This window comes from Sycon ciliatum, chromosome 3 (assembly GCF_964019385.1).
Source record: "Sycon ciliatum chromosome 3, ocSycCili1.1, whole genome shotgun sequence".
NCBI lineage: Eukaryota > Metazoa > Porifera > Calcarea > Leucosolenida > Sycettidae > Sycon > Sycon ciliatum.
Window position 1 is genome coordinate 27,291,320 of NC_088645.1, and position 17,256 is coordinate 27,308,575.

The window sequence follows — 17,256 nt, forward strand, 5'->3', positions numbered from 1 at the left end:
AAGAGAAACGGTAAATCCCTCGTCAAGTGGAAAGGCTATCCGGATAAGTTCAACACATGGATCAGCACCAATCAATGGGAAAAACTCTAAAGAAAACTACTTGCTGATTATTCGCTATTGCTGAAGAAGCATGATGAAGTTCTAACAAATAATTCATTGGATATTCTAACATGGAGATTCATTGCATCATCATCACTATCTCAATATGTATGGCTATAGCTGTATGAATATCAAGTCAAAATCTCAATGCTGGTAGTTCAGTGTTTACTGTAACGCGTGCGAGGGTTCAATGCGGCGATGACCGTATGCCAGCGTGGATACACCATCGGGCTGAATGTATCTTTTACTGTCGAATGGCGAGAGTGAGGTCTTCGTAACTGTTTCGGTGAAGATGCGATGATCGTGGCTTCTCAGCGCAGTCATAGGGTGAGCAGAGGTGCGTCTTTCTGTTAGACAACGCTCGTAGTCGCGGATAGTGAACTTCTTCGTCACGCTTCTTTTGACGCCCTTGGCCCGCTGTCCGCTTTCCTCACCGTTGTATGAGTACATCTTGGAGCGTAAAGCTACGAATTCACTCATCATTTTTCCGCCTAGCTCGTCTTTAAATTTACCTACTTTCTTCTTATTCACCTGGCTGTATAGCGGGTGATCTGTGGGGTAGTTGCTGGTGTCGTACGCATCCAAGTCGCTCATCATGTCCGCGTACAAGTCATCCATTTCCAACTGGAGGATGAGGGAATCCGTATCGGTATACAGCAGTCGCACACGCTCGGCATAGTGAGACTTGAGATTGAAATAGTAGTAGCGATACATCAACTCCTTGCTGAGATCAAGTACACTCATTCCGATGTACACAGGCTTGTTGAGGGAGACGCGGATTTTTCTGTTTTCAACGCCGACGAGGTCATTGTCAAACATGACGTGTCTAACATACGTTGGCTTGGCTACGGCTGTGAGGATCCTGTCCTCATCATCGTCTGCTCGCAGCAAGCGGATGTTCACTCTCCTTCGCACATTCTCCATAGTTTTGCCAAATACGGCATTGTTCATCAGCTTGAAATAGTCTCTTTCAAAGTCGTTGGCAGCTTGTTTGCGAAGCTCTGTGTTTAGCTCGATGTACGGCTTCATCCAAGCTTCCTGCTTGAAGCGTAGTACACGGTGTACACAGTCGATGGTTAGTCCAAGTTTGGAATAAAGCTGTAGGTTGCGATAGTGGAGCACATACCGTTGCTTGCGCATGAGATGAGGGACCAGTTTAGGTGAGGATAGTCCGGTGATCGACATACTCTTCATCAGGTCGCGTTGGTATGGGGAGAGCATCTCCTCGCTGATGGTCATCTTCTCCGGTGCTGGTGGGTAGTCGTTGAGCAGGTCGTGCAAGTGATCTGGTACGGTGAGATCGCATTCAATCATGTAGCCTAGCGAGGCATCGTCCGCTTGAGTGAGGATGCTATCCAGGAGCTCGCGTGTCGGTGGGCACCACTCAAAGTGCGATACTGGTAGATGCTGTGACATCGCCCAGCCATAAAGATTATTGGCATCTAAATACTGGAGATAGGTGGATGGTTTGGTCTCATCACAACTCTTCATGTACCTGTTGCATGTGGGGGTATAAATACGCATGCACGCACACATACACATACAGACAGATAGACACATAATGAATATACACAATGTAGAAGAATGACTCAACTGACTACACACACATACTTTACAAAAACACATACTAGTACTCAAAAGTTGTAAGGATGTGTTTCATGCATTCACACACATACATGCACATACCTGTTGTTTGCCTTGCCATGTCGATGTGAAGCCATTGACACCCCACCACGGAGACCACGCTCGATGAATAGGTGCATATCCACATCACTCAGAAGAGAGAGGGATACCTTGGTGTACTTCAGCAGGGCATCCCAGGCGAGTCCGGGGAGAGTATAGTAATGTGCCGGATCGAGTTCGTATGTGTTCATGGCTGTGACTCGGAATGTCTCAAAGACGTCAGCCAGAAGATTTACATCAGTATTGAGGTATAGATCATGGTAGTCTCCCATGTTTCTGCACTTGAACGCAGACCAGACGCGTTGAGCATGCTCATAGTCATCATCGCTGATGTGGCTTTCCGTCAATGAAGAGAAGAACTCGTCTTTGGGTGGTAGTGATGTCTCATCAAACACCGCTGTACTGGTTACATATTCATACGGGTAGACTCCTTTGCGAGTAAGCAGCTCAAACAGATCATCAGCTGAAGTATCATCATGGTAAATGTTGGTGGTAGATGAATCGTCGCTGCTACTGCTGCTGCTGCTGTCATCCATACCGTTGATGTTGGTGTGGGTGAGTCTAGAGAATGAGCTCAGATGGTGAAATGAGTCTTTGGTTGTGTTCTTTACAAGCCTGTCCAGCGAAGCATTCAAGAATGATAGGCTATCCACAAAGCGGAATCGCCCCCAGCTGAAGGAGATATAACGCTCCATGTTGTTAGGAATGATCTTGATCTCACCGGATTTCTTGATCTTCTTTCTCCCGCTACTCATGTAGGTTGTGCTCTCCGATGAGGTGACGCCAATGGCTGAAATGAGTGGGTGGGCGTCATAACCTTTCAGATTGTGGAAAACTACTGGGATTGGATGAGTCTCTGGTGTGATCCTCAGGTTGATGTTGCACTTGCTGTGAGCTGCACCGCGGTATTTACCCGTGATGTGGTCGTGGTCTCGCACTCGATCATCACCCAGCTCATCGCTGCAAATCCAGCACTCATTCGCATTTTTAAACTGTTGCTGTTCCTCCGCTGACATGTTCATGGGTCGTATGTGCTGCAGGTCATTGGTGATTCTTTCATCCTCTCCCGCGAGCTCCTCGAAAAACGATTCAATCGGGTTTTCTCCTGTATAACAATCGTGTACACGCAAACACACAAACACAAAATAGAAATAAGATACATGTCTATACATACATGTATATGAAGATAGACTGTTGAAATGCGGCAAGTCAATTCATACGTAACTAGTAGTAACAGTATGATAGTTTACTTCTACAACATATAGAGAAGATTGAACGTTGGCATGCGTGAAAACAATAAAGAGCAGCATTTGTATTTATGGAGTGTGACTCACCTCTGTAAAGAAATCGTCTCGTCACCTCTCCATCTGACCGCACTAAGATGTAAGCAATGCCACAGGGTTCATGCTCTGCATTCCGAATAGTGTGGGCTCCATGCTGCCCCGAGCTGGGTTTGAGAACACTCTCAGTGTCAGCGTAGATGATATATGGCATTTTCATTCTCCGCTTGGTCTCCGTGAAAGTGAGCGTCTCACCGGGTTCTGGTAGCTTGATCACAGCAGGCTTCGCGTCGGCGCAGTACAGTTGGTGTCTGGCGAGAGTCTGCGGAGATCGGTGACCGGATAAACACCTCATGCAAAAGTAGGTCCTAGTCTTGCACTTGTTCAGATGATAGCATAGCGCATCAAAATCTTTGATCCAGCAGAAATGGCTTGCCAAATCTTCATGAAGGAGCAGGAGGTTGATGGTGCTGGCATCGTTTTCATGGTCCGTCAACTTCAATGGGAAGAGACAGTCACCTTCAAATCCAAACACATTGATAACTAGATTGTTCGCAGTCTCCACCTAACAAAACACATACACATACACACACAGAAACAACACCTCAATGTGACTATGTACACATACACACACACAGAAACAACAACTCGATGTAGCTATGTACATACATCATGGTACACATACACTAGCACATTGATCGAAGTATGATTGGAAGGATTACAATTACTCATTCCTCATCCAAACTCACCTTATACACATCCGCAAGAGTTGCAGGAAAGTCCACATCATCAAAGTTCAGGGTTTGTGCGTACGACTGGTACTTCGTAACGCGTTGAGCATCCTTCTCAGCTGGGTGTAGTGCGGATAGAAGTGCCCATTTCAGACACTGATCATCGGTATTACGAACGTTGATCACCCCCTTCGTCTTGGAGATCTTCTGCGGGAGAGGTAGATAAGATGAGCCGCGCATGGGGAGATACTTGGCAATGTCAATGTGCACGCTTCGCACCCGAACCACAGTCCAGCCAGAGCCAGCCTGAAGCCATCCATCAACCTTGGATAAGATCTTGCCGAAGGCGTTGGATAGTTGATCATCAATGCCATGTGGATTCAGAATGGATATGGGAGCACTGCGGAAAAATGGCGATGCTGAAACAGTAGCTCCGGATGCATCGCTTCTCTCCATGATGATGCAGATCACAAGAACGGTTTTAAATTGCTGCACCTCCAACTCCCTCAGCAAAACACTTCGCATATTTTGTGCAAGTCCATTGAGCACTGGGAGCACATCTCTGTGATGCTCGTCTAGATCCGCTCGGTACTCTTTTAGGAAACCACGCGGTACGGTATGCTTTAACTCAAAGACGCTCTCCACGCTCAATCTCGATTGCTTTGGCGAGGGCGCACCCTCACCAGAAGAACTAAAACGCTTCATCACACCTCTATACAATTATGAAGATATCTAATGTACCCCCATTGTTCTTATACATACGTAGATGTAGTTGAGAGATGGTGCGTGTTTTTATTTTTATGGATAATAGTATGGATGTGTTAGTTGGATATATTTCAATACGCTCACATCTGACACCTGTAAGCACACTCGAGGCATGCCGCTGGCTTATTCATATGACGATGTCATAATTGGAGACATTACATCACACATGTGAGTCTAGACAATCTCAAAGACATTGCTCACATCTGCAAGCAGAACCAAGGTATAGTGACATTATCACCATGTGCTGTTATCTGTAGAGACTTTGCTATGCAAGTAATTAGTTGGAGCAATCTCAAAGATCCCACTCGCATATACCTCTCTGTAGAGACTTTGCTATGAAAGTAATTAGTTGGAGCAATCTCAAAGATCCCACTCGCATATACCTCTTGATGTACATCAAGAATGCAACTCCATAATTGCAAACATTGCATCACATATGGAGGTTAATCTCAAAGACGCCGTCTACATCTCCAAGTGGGTGTCTCTAGAGACTTTGCTGTGCAATCTCACAGACTCTACATGCATATACTTCGAGGTATACTGAATTTGCTGACATGTATTCTTAGGTCCTCTCAGGAGACATTGCAGAGGGGGAGTCGGGCGGCAGATCTCAAAGACAGCCGCGGACTGCAAACAGACTAGGAGCATATTGATTTTGTCTTATCTACGTTGGTAGGTATTCAGGTAAACAAGTCTCGGCAGTAGCTGTGCAGCTGACTGTTCACAGTATACAATTATAATGCATTTGTATTCTATTAGGACTAGTCAGTTGCAGGGTATAAATAGCTATGATCTACTCACCCTCAGTATCAGTTTTTAGAAACAATTACTAGTAGCCCTCTCCAGTTTTTTCAAAACCTTCAAACATGCTTTCCAGAACCTCAATGGAGTTTGTAGTGGATGGTGTTTCTAAGGGTCTTCAGACCCGACATAAGTCGAGTGGTAAGAAATACCCAGAACTTGCAGCAGGGTGGATCTTTCATTACACCGAAGGGCCCCTATCTGCGATAAAAGTGAAGGGAGTTGCTCGCAAGGGCAAGTATGGACAGGTGGTTGTCGAGCTGAGCAAGGAGCTCCGATGTGTGGTTGCGGCGCTCTTACGAGTATCACCCTCCATACGGAGGGCGCTCCAATCTGAGAGGGTACACAGAGTGGCTACCAACTTCTATTCGACTAAGATTAGCAGTGGGGACGGTACAACCAAACACGGTTGCGATGTATATGTGAAGGGCACGTCTACAACACCGATCGAAGCGTTCAAACTCCGAACGCTGGAAGATTACTATGTGTACCCATCGACTATCTCCTGGAAGAAGGATAGTCGTACATACAAGTGTACCCTGGGGGTTATCCCTTGTAGCCATGTCGGAGAATCAAGAACGAGCCAGCGGACATGCAAGGAGAATGAGCCTAACATCCTGGTCATCCCATGCGACACACTGGATCAGTTATTGAAAGTATTTGACGAGCTGTGGACCTCCGCATCCACTGGAGAAGAGGATGAGGAGGATGAGGATGATGAGTTATTCGTTTGAATAATGGTAAGAAGCAATGTGTGGTTTTTAAACACAATAATTGCAAAACCCACATCAGACATGCAACCACTGTACTCACACATGCATACACTTACACACATATCACTTCTCGGTGGAAACTATTCTTTATTCTGTTTTCTAGTAGTGTAAGATATATGAAAAGATGTAGTTAGGGGAAAGGCTTAGACTGTGAGTAATACTTGTATGAAAGATGTTGAAAGAAGCAGATTAGAAAGAAAGAACTCCACTTAGATGCGGGTGCAAACTATTGCTCATTAGGTGTTAGAATTCTAGATTTATAGTTGACGGTCTTTACAGTAATTATTCTCCCCGAGCGGAAGAAGTAGCGGCTTCGTTTTCGAATCTTCGTTATTCTCACCGTCATTGAATCGTTTTCGAATGAGATGTCTTGGAATGTCAGCGTTTCATTGTTTTTCACGCGGATAATGTCATCCACATCCCCACGCTGCTGTTGGTTTGCATCCTCCATCTGAAATTTACAATGCAAAATAACAAAACAAAAAAATGTATAATTAACTTAATCCTCCTCTGCTGCATACAGCAGCGTTGGGTGAGTTGTTTATTGAAATGTGGCATTTGTTTTCTTGGTGTACTTCCCTATGTCCAGCTATACAAGATCAGGGATCAGGGTGGTGATGATCAGTTCGAACGGGTAGTTCTCTGTACTTTATCCTACTCTATGTGAAATGTGCTATTATTATCCTACTCTACTCACAATGTAAAATTAATAATGTCCAGCTATACAAGATCAGGGTGGTGATGATCAGTTCGATCAGTTCGAACGGGTAGTTCTCTGTACTTTATCCTACTCTATGCGAAATGTGCTATTATTATCGTACTCTACTCACAATGTAAAATTAATAACATACCTTGTTCTTTCTTCTTCGTCGTCTTCTTCTTCTTCTTCTTTTTCTTCTTCTGCGTTACACGAGTTCACCTTCTTCTTCTTCTTCCAATAGTTTTCAGCATATACTGTTTCTTTTCTTCTGAATAAGTACTGAACTGGGAATCCTACTTGTGTACATTGAGTATGGTGTGCCAGAACATTCGAGCGGCTTTGTCGTTTCATGTGGGGATGGTATTACCATAGCTTCCAATGCCGCTCACCAAACTAGCTCCAACCTGTCATCGTTTAGGTAGTGATAGTGTGTGTGCTAGCATACAGAACATACGAGCGGCTTTGCTCTTTCATGTAAAAATAGCTTCCAAAATTATGTGATGGTTAGGTCCGACAGTGTCCGCATGCACAACCATGTCAATGCTCGGACTTAGGTAGTGATAGTGTGTGTGCTAGCATGTAGAACATTTGAGCGGCGTTGCTCTTTCTTGTGTGGGTAGATAGCGTCTCCTGTCATCTCTGACCGTGTTAGCATGTACAACCATTGTAGATCTCCTGTCTCCGTCACCCACAACATCCCAGTGACATTGATAGATTGATGCAGCGCTGTCTGCATGTACATGCTCCATGTAGTGGTGGTTTCTAGAGCTTAAGTACTAGTGAGCATGTTGGGGTCATGAGCCTCGAGGATCTACTAGTACTAAGTAACATTGATAGATTGATGCAGCACTGTCAGCATGTACATGTACATACTCCATGCAGTGGTGGTCTCTGGAGAGTGAGCACACTGGGGGGCTTACATACATGTATATACCAGCAAAAATACAGCATACTTAGAGTGCACTTGCAGATGTAAGCAAAGATATGCAAGTGTTTAACGCGAGTGTTACAGGAAAACGAAGGTTCATCCTATTCTGATGACGTGTATCGCAAAAACTGAGTTCTCACAACACCCCACATGCATATTAATCACAAACATAGTTTAATCGTGACATTTCTGGTAAGCACGTGATTGAAACACGTCAACACGTCAAAATATAGCAATGTCGAAATAAACTGTCAAAAAGTGACAGGTTCACGTCAAAAAGTGACAGGTTCACGTCAAAAATTGACAGGGTCATGTCAACATATCGAAAGGTCACTTCCGGGGTCAACTTTGCGCTAGAACCCCCCTCGTACCTTCTACTGTTAGTTTCTTGAAATGCACTGTTCGCGACTTGTAGCAATTTATCCAAAACTTTATTGTTAGCTGCTGAAGAAGAACACCACCACACACATCAAAGCAATTGCCTGACTCAAGCTTATAGTCCTAAACTTCTCTTTCTCTGTTCTCCTTTTTACTATTAACACCGCCCTACTGGAAAACATGGAAAGTTGATAAAGTCTGATGAGGTATTAGTAAAATGAGCTCATCATGGCATTAGTCTACGAAGGCCAATTGGATACACCACGCACATTGTAAAACTGAGTTCTAGGGCTTGCAGTCACTTTTCAGAAAACCGTGAAAGGACTGCATGTCCTTCAAAAGTATCAGTACTATCATATTGCTGTCACGGTGGAGGCTTTCAACTACCTTAAAATGTGAATGCTTCAATGACGAATGGGGAGAGATTTTCATCCGAACAAATGGTGTTTGGTCATAAAGGAGAGAAAGGTAGGTGGATTTCTTTCCTGGCGGCAGACAGATGGAATGCTCTTCCCACTGACTGCCGTCAGGCCCCGTCTCTTACTCTGTATGTAAACATGGTAAAAATTCACCTAGGGTTCCCAGTAAAAAGGCAACGCCTGTTGGGACTCCCCTAGTAAAATAATAAAATCTACTACTACTACTACTACTACTACTAGGTGGTAATCACCATGAATTCTTTCACACATAGAATATGATATAAAATGATGATGTCTTTGCAAGAGGCAGACACTAGGTTGAACTGGGGGTCAGTGACAACGGCAACGATGAGATAATGTACGTTAGTTATCCATTCTTCCTGTGCAATGCATGCTGAGGTATATCTACATATCCATATGCCAGTGTCATTATTCCATCACTTGTGATGAAGCGCTTGGTATCCAGTGGACACAGTGTGACTTTGTTGGTAGTTTCGCTGTAGATCCTGTGCCTGTGGCTTCGTAGATTGGTCATTTCACGGTGAAAGACTCGCTGGTCCAGCAGACATATCCTGTAGTCGTCGAGATTGATTGTCTTTTTCAAGACAGACTTGTTTACACCTTTACCACTCGCCTCACCCGTGTAACTGTACACCTTGGAACGGATTCCAACAAATTCTGTCATAATTTTGCCTCCGAGTTCGTCCTTGAACTTGCCGACAACCTTTTTGTTCTTCTCACTGTAGCAAGGGTGGTCCTTCGCATAGTTGCTGGTGTCATACAGTTCGATATTCTCACGTATGTCCTCAAACAGATCATCTGTAAACACTTGGATGATCAGAGAATCTGTGTCAGTGTACAGCAACTTGATGTTGTGCCGCCTTTTGAGATGGTTGTAGTAGAAATCGTACATCAGATGTTTAGCCAAATCGAGGATTGACATACCGACGTATATAGGCTTGTTCAGGGTAGTTTGCACCTTCTGGCTTTCGATACCAGCCAAGTCAGGATTGAAGATAACATGGCGCTTGTATGTCGGCTTGTTAATCAGCTTCTGCAACTTATCACCTTCCTCCTCCGTTCGTAACACTTTGAGATCGATGCGACCGCGCACGTTTTCCATAGTCTTGCCAAAAACGCTGTTATTCATCAATTTGAAGAAGTCTTTTTCAAAATCACTCCTGCACTCTTTGCGCAGCTCCGTATTCTTGTCAATGTAGTCTTTCATCCAAGGCGCTTGCGTGAACTTCAGGACTCGATGTATATTGCTGACTTTCATTCCCAGATCCAAGTACAACTGTAGATTCCGGTAATACAGCACATGTTTCTCCTTATTCATCAGGTTGGGCACCAGCTTATCACAATCCAACCCTCCGGTGTGAAGCTCTTGCACCATGTCTCTTTGACACGGTGAGAGCATACTCTCGGTAACCTTAAAATGCTCAGGGGCTAGAGGATAGTCGTTATGATATCGATGAAGTTCCGCTGGGTACACCAAATCACACTCAACAATGTAGCCTACATCACTGTTCGCTTCTGTGCCCAAGATGGTGTCGAGGTCCTCATTGATCCAGTGGAAATTAGAGACTGGAAGGTACTGTGACATTGCCCATCCATACAGATTGTTAGCATCCAAGTATTGGATATAGGATGATGGTTGCGTTTCGTCGAAATCGTCCATATGCTTATTGTTCGCCTTGGCATATCGATGACTTGCCATGCTGATACCGCCTCGTTTGCCTTTCTCGACAAACAAGTATTTGTCAACATCGGTCAACAATTCCAGTTTGACATTGGAGAGTTTGAGCAAGGCATCCCAACTATACCCCGGCAACGTATAGTAGTTAGCAGGATCCAGATGGTATATGTTCAAAGCGGTCTTCCTGAAGTTTTCGAACACATCAGCAAGTAGGTATACGTCAGCTTGCAAGTATATGTCATGGTAATGTGCCAGATCTTCGCATTCAAACGCTTGCCATACATGCTGCGCCCTTTCATACTCCTCCAGGCTGATTCCAGAACCTGATAATGTTGAATGAAATGACTCTCGAGATGGCAGCTCCGTTTCATTGAATCTTGCAAACGAGTCCATGTACTCATAAGGATACACTCCTTTCTGGCTCATCAAATCCGGCTTTTCCAGTGTGTTATTGTACACCAAAGCCTCCGGTGGTGTGGTCTTCACCAATTTGTCGAGAGAGGCATTTAGAAACGCCAAACTGTCGATGAAGCGAAACTGCCTCCATGTGAAACTGATGTACTTTTCCATGTTGTTTGGGATCACTGAGATACCGCCCACCTGTCTGGACTTGGACTTGCCATACTTATTCACATAGTCCACCGTCTCCACGTCCGTCACACCACCAATGAAGGAAATCAGATGGTGAGCGTCGTAGTGCTTCAGATTGTGAAATACTATGGGAATGTGCTGGAGAAAAGGGTGAATCCGTAGCTCCAAGTTGCATTTACTATGCGCTGCTCCACCGTACTCTCCTGTAATGTGATCATGGTCGTGCACTTTCCTTTGAGACACCACACACCCGTAACACCAGGCATCTACAAATTGACCATTGGAGTCGAAACCCTTCTTCTTGTAGACCCTGCAATCTTCGTCAAATTCCACCTGGCATTTTCCACAGTTCGAGGATCTGTGGTACGTCTCCCAAGCTTCTCGTGTCATAGTACCTTCCAATGGTATGGCTTGGCTGCAAATCCAACATGACGTAGCATCCGCATGCGCTCGACATTCTACATCACTCAGCTGCGCAGGATCGAAAGCGCTATTTCTTGATTCCATCTCCACTTGCAAATCACGTTCCTTTGACTCCAGCCATCCAAACAGAATCTCCATCGCGTCCTCGCCTCGGTAGAAACATTCGTCTACTTTTTCACCATCACTCCGTATCACCACAGCACCAAAACTACACGGCTCGTGAATACCGGTTCGGACCGTCCCATTTCCTGCCTGTTCGTGAACAGGTTGAATTATGGGCTCCAAGTCAGCGTAAATAATATACGGGCATTTCATCATGTTCTTGAAGTTCTTGAATTGGAGAATGGGCTCGTTTCCATCCTGGTCCTGTTCGGGCATCACAATCCTACTAGGGGCGGTTCCAACGCCATTACAATCTTCCTTGTGCTGTGTCAGAACGCTCTCTGGTTTATGGGAAGATAAGCACCTTTTGCAAAAGTACTTGCGATTGGCTCTCTTGTTTTGGTCGAATAATAACCGATTGAAATCCTTGATCCAGCAGTAGTGATATTTGATTTCTTCCTCATCGTGTATCAAGAGTATGCAGATGGGATCCTCGCATTCAGAGATGTAAAGGGGATGCAGGCCTTCATCATATCCATACACATTGACGCCCAAATGGTTCAGCTTCTCAACTTTGGGAATATCACTCAGTTTTACAGGGAACGTGATATCTGCGAAGTCCAAATCAGCATCGAAGGTAATGTATTTCTTCACATGTGTCGAGTTCTTCTTGACCGGATGTAATGCACTCAATAACGCCCACTTAAGGCATTGGTCGTCTTTGTTTTGAACGTTGATGATGGCCTTTTTAGCCTTCAAGTATGGCGGAAGATCGATGTAAGAACCAGCTTTCATAGGCTGATATCGTGCAATGTTTAATTCCATGCTGAGAACTCTGTCGATGATCCATCCAGAACCTTCGTTGATCCATTGCCCCACCATTTTCTGTACATCTGACATCATCTCGTTAGTGATACCAGAAATCTGTAATTCGTTCAACAGGACCTTCGTCTTGGATCTAAAATGAGGAGATTGGTTGATAACCTTTCCCTGGTTCTCTTTCGACATCCGAATGTTCACTACCAGCATCACCTTGATTCCATTATTCCTCTTTATTTCCATTTCCAGCACCTTGCGAATGGCCGCATAATTCGCATCCAAACTCACCACGAGATCCAAGTCATTTACATACATCTTGTACGTCTTTAGCGCACCTCGTCGCGCAACATCAACCAATTCAAACCCATCATCACTTTCTCTAGCGCGTTTCTCCGGTGGTTCATCCTCAACTTTAGCTCCTGGATCATAATGTCTTTTCATCTGGCGAGGAGCATCTAGCTGACGGCTACTGGCGTCCATTGGTGTCCCCTATGTCAAGACAGTCAAATCGATTGAAAACCAGCATTCGTTCCGTCAGTCAGAAGAGCTTCTTCGCCACTAATATCTGAATCATGCGACACATTTTCCTGCCAACTGCGTCCTCTCAATCTATGAAGGAAATATTTTTCACATCTTTAAATATATCAAACAATCACTTCATTTTACGGACGTAGTCCTACAGGTAAGATGCCGTTTCTCAGTTTCTATTGTACATGAAGTAACCACTGACACTCAAACTCCAGAGAGAACATGCTTTAGGGTGTGACATCTTCAGGGTGGTTTGCAGGAATGGACCTGAACTTGAGAACAATGAACACACTTTACAATTAACCCATCATTGGCGTTCGTGATGTGTTTGTGTATGGCAAGGACAATTTTAATCAAAACGTTTGTCGAAAGTTAGCCGAAAAGTTAGCCGAAAAGCTAGCCGAAAAGTTAGCCTTGCATGACAAAAGCTCGTAAGCTTTGCATCCAGCAAACAACCAAAATACACAAGCAGCTAGATGTACTAAGCTGCTGAAGAAAAAAAGAATAGAAAAAAGAAGAAAAAAAGAAAAAAAGAACCTCCACCATGGGCAGCATTCAGCCACTTTGTGTGTTTTGGTCTGCGTGGTACCAATGAGGGAGAAACTGGTCCGGCCCCTAAGCACTGATGAACCAGATCTTGTACCAAATCCAACCGGATACCGGCCGGATCTTTCGACCACACCCTCTTCAGGCCTGCTTTAAACTGACCAGAGTGGCGGCGCACACGGGGATTGAACCCGCGATCCTCTGCTCCGAAATCGCAGCAATGAACCACAAGGCCAACACCGTATACTGATTACCTCTGGTCTAATACCCTTTACATACTGTAGTTTCTAGTATTTCCCTCACTGCAGCCCATTGTGAGTAAGACTGAAGAGATGCTAACATATTTCAAGTAAGTTGTAGGAAACTAACTACTACCGGTATTGATAAGCTAAAATACTGGTAGCGGAGAAACTACGATTAATGGATGTCTATTCCAGTGTTGATAGTGGCTATTGCTACCGCAGTGGACTTTCATTATTAGCGACCATATCCAGTGTTAATGATACTTACCAGCGTGTGTGGTCAGAAAATGGCGGTTAAAATCATGTTGGGTCTAGTACTGGTGTGCTTAGCGGCTATTGCGATAAATGCAGATTGTCATCGCTAGCGCCTAATTCTTATGTTACCGGCATCTGCAAGTGGTAGTTGCAGGAATTTGGCGTCTAAAACCATAATATTAGCTTCTGATGCACACGTTGCTAGCGGCTATTACCGCGTCTGAAAATTTTCATTGCTAGGGATTATTTCCTGTATTAATGACATTTGCCAGTGTTGGCAGCTGGAATATAGTGACTATAACCGTATCATATACTCCCACTGATGCTATTAGCAGCTATTTCCTGTGTTTGATAGTTGTCATGGCTAGCGGCTATTTCCTAAAAGTAGCGCTTTTAGCGATATGTGACTGTTTTGTGGGGTAGAATGTGGTGTCAACATCAGCTATTACCATGTTGCCGCTTCTAGTTCTGCTCGCTTTCTGTAGAAAATATATTTGTATTCCCGCGTTAGCGGCTATTTTTTAGTTGAATTTTTTTGTAATGAAGATAATGCAGTGATACATAAGACTAATGCATGGCACTATTTTGTCGATTCCGCTTTGGTTTGGCGTGCATGCGCAGTGTTGATGCCGATTCCCTTGATCAGATTTCTTGCCCCACCTCCACTGCTTCGGCTGCCATCGCTGTGTGCATTCCTGTGCTTTTTTGCCTGCGCTAGCACCTTGATGGACCCGTTTGTGGCTATCTTGAAGAAAAAAGGGTACATGCGCATGTACATGCATAATAGTATGCACACTATATTGTACGGTCACAATCCGTTCACTATTTTTGCCTAGAAGTGTTTGATGCCGAGTTGCAACGCTGACGCCGAGGCCTCTAGTCGGTTGAGTTGCTTCCAGCACGTCGGTAGGTACGTCTTCCATACACACCCTGTGTCTTGTTTTTGTTGTTCGCTGCATGTTTTCCAGTAGGGCGGTGTTAATAGTAAAAAGAAGAACAGAGAAAGAGGAGTTCAGGACTATTAGCTTGAGTCAGGCAATTGCTTTGATGTGTGTGGTGGTGTTCTTCTTCAGCAGCTAACAATAAAGTTTTGGATAAATTGCTACAAGTCGCGAACAGTGCATTTCAAGAAACTAACGCAAAAGTAAGCGCAAAACCAAGCGCAAAAAATCACGGTTCGCGTGAGACTCGGCCGAAGGCCCAGTTTTTCGCCATCCGCAGGAACGCCACCACCCTCTTTGGTAAAAAAAGTTTTAAAAAAAAGTAAGTATTATAAAAGTGAGCGCAAAACTTACCAGATTTACCACTAATACCCCATTTACCCCTAATAACGCATTCACCCTTAATACACCATCTTCCGCTAATTTCCAATACTAAGAAAAATTTGGAAAAACCGGTGAGCCAGAACCATCCCCTTGTATTTCCAATAAAAAATTTTCGACAAAAAAACAGGTGAGCCAGAACCATCCTCTTCTATACTACTCCTAGGCTCTGACCTATTTGACTATGGCTTTGGAGACGAGGTTCTCGCCTGATTTAAGACTTTCTTGGCTGACCGAACCCAGGGAGTCGAAACGCCCTTGTCACTTCCAGGTGAGCCATACCGCTGCACCCGCGGCGTACCAATTGTTCACCTATGTAACGAGATCACATACAGTCAGCCAATGCAACAACATGGCAACATGTCACAATGGCTGGCCAGTACACTAGAAATTTCCGGGTCTACTTTCGATACTGTTGCAGTCCTTGGTGATTTGTTGTGGACCATTTCTTCTTTATTCTTCTGTCATGTTGGGCTGCTGTTCAGAAGGTGAAGCTTTTTCGCGGCTAAATAAGAGGTTCTACGAGAGTATGGATTATTTACACGATGTCTCAGTGCTGCTAGCATAGCGACAAGGCATATGAAGGCAATCCGTGTGTGCTTTCCTACCGCTCTAATGGATTCGGCTACTGCATCGCCATTGGAGAAATTGAAATTTGATTATTTCCTCACGTGAATTTGAGTGGAAAACCTGGTTCAGGACAACTTGTTGGTGCTTGTGAACATGTTGTAGCAGACCACGGTGGTGGTCTACCCCGAATACTAGGACGTAATGTCGCTGCCACTGGCCCTTCAAAATGGCATTCGTAATGTCCGCTATTGGACAGGCTGAATTGATCGATTCGCTCCAGGGACTCATCTAGTTGCCAGTCAAAAGTCAGATGTCTAAACATTACAGTCATGTACTAGGTAACTTGAATTGCTGTGCGGATTTTGTTCGTGTTTCTGGGCTAAATTGTTGTGAGCAGCCTTGGCCCCTTGTTCTTATACTTTCTCTCAGTGCGTATGTTGGTCGACGTGTTGATTTTGCACAATATTCAAGGATGAATGTAATCCATCCAAGGAATAATGAAATCCCTTCAAGGAAGAATTGACATTTGGTGGCTACAGACATTGGCTCTTTTAAATGAGGAGTAGGGTCCTGAACTTTTAGAAGATCGCTCGTTCCAGTTAGAACAGAGATTTTCACACAGCACAATCAGCGGAAGCTGTTACAGTAGACGAATAGGAATCTGAATTGCACGTCAAATCGTGATGATCAGACAAATCGTGGTTCGAAACTTTTTTTTAAACCGGATCGCAAGGAGGGAACAGTGAAATGGAACATCAAATCAAAGCGTTGGGCCAGACAATAAGTCAGTCGACCAGGATAGTTCTGGCGGAGTGGAGATGAAAATAGTAAACACAATGGTCGTAGGCTTCAAACATACAGTGACGCTCACACGCGCACACACCATTGGACCACTGGACGCCCATCGCTGGAGGCGATTATAGCGATGCCACTGCAGAGGCCATAGCAGCTTGTGCTGGGATTGCAGCATTCAACAGCTTGCAAGGCTGAAGAATTGACCGCCACAATTCAGCCTGGTCTACACCACACAGCTATGAAATGGCTTTTTCTGGCCAGTGAATCCCTACTTTCTGTTCTTTTCATTTCTGTTTCACGCACACACATCACACCACATCCTCCGGCATGCATTGGTGATTGGTAACCACCCAGGAGAATGAAAGAAAAGTCAGAACGAGTCTGAGAAAGAGAAGAAAGATGTGTGTGATCATAATCGTCGGGAATCGAACCAGCAACCTATCGATCGGAAATCGCTGCACAAACCACTACACCATATGGGACACACACACACACACACACACACCATGTACCGTCGCAAGAGAAGCACTTAAATCTGCAAACGCACTGGATGTGCACCCACAGATTTTCTCTTTATAACGTTAGCAACGATAGCGGATCTGATTCTGATTGAAACAGATCAACACAAGCGCCAGATAACTGTCTAATCCACACAAATGGTGAAGCCATGAGAATCGACCCCCCCACCCCCCACCCCCCAATGCACACGTGGTCTACATCACACGGAGCACATCGGAATAGAACGGCCAAGACAGTTACCTATGCAAACTCTACACTTGCTGAGGTAACTAGTATAAACAGCACGCT

At 44.6% G+C, this 17,256-nt stretch overlaps 1 protein-coding gene across 1 annotated transcript; it reads right to left on the reverse strand.

The window, feature by feature from the left end:
- Positions 1–264: 264 nt before the first annotated feature.
- LOC135812959 (uncharacterized) lies at positions 265–4,249 on the reverse strand. Its single transcript, XM_065326178.1, has 4 exons — positions 3,812–4,249; positions 3,117–3,627; positions 1,786–2,887; positions 265–1,594 (listed from the first exon to the last, which is right to left on the reverse strand). Exons 1-4 carry the CDS (start codon positions 4,247–4,249, stop codon positions 265–267), a joined length of 3,381 nt encoding a protein of 1,126 aa, XP_065182250.1.
- Between the last annotated feature and the right edge of the window lie 13,007 nt (positions 4,250–17,256).